The 2,617-nt window shown below is 38.2% G+C and overlaps 1 protein-coding gene across 3 annotated transcripts; it reads left to right on the plus strand.

Moving 5' to 3' along the window:
- Positions 1-482: 482 nt before the first annotated feature.
- Positions 483-2,396, plus strand: LOC114172618 (Late embryogenesis abundant (LEA) protein). 3 transcript variants are annotated; one of them, XM_028056972.2, is made up of 4 exons: positions 484-766; positions 1,115-1,227; positions 1,332-1,964; positions 2,057-2,396. In XM_028056972.2, the coding sequence occupies exons 1-3, from the start codon at positions 567-569 to the stop codon at positions 1,955-1,957; spliced, it is 939 nt and encodes a 312-aa protein (XP_027912773.1). In that variant the 5' UTR covers positions 484-566; the 3' UTR covers positions 1,958-1,964; positions 2,057-2,396. The 3 variants fall into 3 exon arrangements, with proteins under 3 accessions (XP_027912776.1, XP_027912773.1, XP_027912772.1); XM_028056975.2 differs by having other exon boundaries at positions 483-766; positions 1,118-1,227; positions 1,332-2,396; XM_028056971.2 differs by having other exon boundaries at positions 1,332-2,396.
- Positions 2,397-2,617: the final 221 nt, after the last annotated feature.

Here is a 2,617-nt window from a genome sequence, read left to right on the forward strand (position 1 = left end):
TAATGTCAATGTTATATTATGAACACAACCATGGTTATGCTTCCTGCCACATGCCTTTAAAACATTAAAAAGAGATTCCATGGGTATAAAAGTTTTGCACAAAAGAGATATACTATGGAGATAAGACAGCTTATGTGACATAAAGATAAAGGAAAATAATAGTACCGTGAATTTACTGATTACATCAATGAGTGATTGAAAAAACGGTGTTCATATTTCACGTTATGCACCCTAAATTCTAACATGTAAGAAATTCTTTGTACCAATCAAAGCACGGTTCTCCGTAAGGTGGAGGAGCAAAACCCGTTTATGCCATCAGATTGAAGAAAACCGCGGGCCATGCGGGTGCACCCTAACACTCCACGTTTCCTCAACACGTGTCCAAAATCTGGAACTTCTACTCCCTCAAATTTTCGCCACGTTTCACTCGACCACCACGTGGACTTCATGCGCACACACACATATATTAATAGATTCTTCTCCGTTATATTCTCATATAACGCGATACACATTCAGGGACAAGGAAAAGAAAACAGTTTTCGTTGAGAAGAAAAAGATAGAGGAAAATGGGAAGCAAAAAGGTTGTGTTGTTGTTGATGGTGTTTCTTGCAGTGTGTACGGTAACATGCAGGCCTTTCGATGATGATCTGGGTGAAGAAACCAAAGAAAAATCAGAGGAAGCAAAGAAGTTTGCCTCAGGAGTGCAGCATGATGCCGAGGAAAAGACCCAGTCTTTCTCTGATTGGACTCAAAACAAATTCTCTGAGTAATCTTCTCTCTCACCCTCCTGCAATATTATAATATTATGCAGTTTCGTAAAAAAAAAAAAAAACTAATCTTAGTTCATTTTCTTTAGTTATATATATATATACCCAGCATGCATGTTCCGTTTTATAACTATAAAGCTACCAGTTTCAAAAAGAAAAGATGGCACCCGACCAGGATATCTGTTGAGAAAAGTAAAGACCGAACATAGGGTAATCATGTTAATTTGTAAGCATGTCGAGAGGTAGATGTCAATGTGATTAATGTGGAAAACTTCGGCAGATCTTATTGGGTCAAATTAATCTTAAGAGTTGTCGTTTTGTTCATTAGTTTTCGATTATTGTGGCAGAAGTTTCGGGGCTGATGAGGATAAAGAAAAACAACCGACTGAAAACACGATGATGGATAATATAGAAGATGTTGCCACGAGTGCCGCAGGGACAATGAAATCTGCAGCATCAGGTAACATATGTTCATTCATTGCCACACTATCTCTTTCATGTATGTCTCTACATTAAATATTGGTATCAAAATCAAACAACGTGGTCTATTTGATTTGTTTGTAGGAGCTTCGGATTATGTTTCGGAGAAGGCTACGGGTGCCATGGAAGCAGTTTCAGGGGCCATGGCACAAGGAAAGGAGAAAATAGATGACGCTTATGATGGAGATTCCAAGATCATCAAAATGCCAACAGATATGGATAATGTAAAAGACACAATGAGAGAAAAAATTGGAGATACCTACGACAATGCGAAGGAAAATATTGAGAGGGCTTCAGATAAAGCTTCAAGCATGGGTCAGAGTGCGAAAGAAAGCATGGAGAATGCGTATGAGGAAGGTAAGCAGAAAATGAACCTGGCATCAGAGAAATTCTCCGATGGTAAAGCAAGTGAGGTTTATGATGATGAATCTAGGGATAAAGTGAAAGCAATGGATTGTGGAAATATGGTTGTGGATGGGTTTGATGAGGCCAATGATTCTAAAGATAACACAGGCGTGGGAAATGAATATGGAAGGGACAAAGTAGCCGAAACTTTTGACCAAGCTAAACGTGCAGTGGAGGAAGCATACGAGTCGGCAAAGAATAAAATGACTCGAGAGGCAAAGGCTAAGTACGAGGCTGCAAAGGAGAAGGCTTCAGATGCCGCAGGATATGTCGGAGCTAAGATGAGGAACACCCCAAACCAATGAACCTATGGTTAGTTTACCACTTATTATGAAAAACTCTCTTAGATTCCACACAGTTATCATCGTACGTACATATGTTTTTGTATGTTTTTTTTTGTTTAGCTGCAGAAACAGTCGTGGGTTGTTACTTGTTAGACATTATGAAAAAAAAACTCTACTCTCCCTAATGTTAGGAGAAAAAACCCTGAAAGGTCCCACAGTTAGGTTCTTCTCTGATCTATCACGATGCCAGGTAGATTCGTAGGGACTAAATGTGTAGCTTTTAGTAGGTTATGTTATGTACCTGTAAGTGTGACGTTTTGCAGTAATTGGATCCTCAGATGAATGATATAAATTGTTGGGGCCCTTCTATAACTAGCGTAGTTTCTTATTTTTCTTACAAGAAGAGATCGTGAAGATGTAAAAGGTGCATGGTTTAATAAAGGTAATCCTCTCTTTTTAATGAGTAGTAGTATTATTTTGTTAGTGGTTTTCTTTATGGTGGTCCATATATATTCGTTACTAAATAAACTCATACAAACTTATAATTTAAGATAGCAACTTTTGCTCCCAACATATATTGCTACAAGTTTCAAACTTTCTTACTTAATGGGGACATCAATTTGCACGTCTACTTGCACGAATCATGGGAATAATCTCTAGCACACCTTATTTAGGCTACGT

Source organism: Vigna unguiculata, chromosome 2 (genome assembly GCF_037176805.1).
Source record: "Vigna unguiculata cultivar grain cowpea cultivar isolate G323 ecotype 2 chromosome 2, ASM3717680v1, whole genome shotgun sequence".
Lineage (NCBI taxonomy): Eukaryota > Viridiplantae > Streptophyta > Magnoliopsida > Fabales > Fabaceae > Vigna > Vigna unguiculata.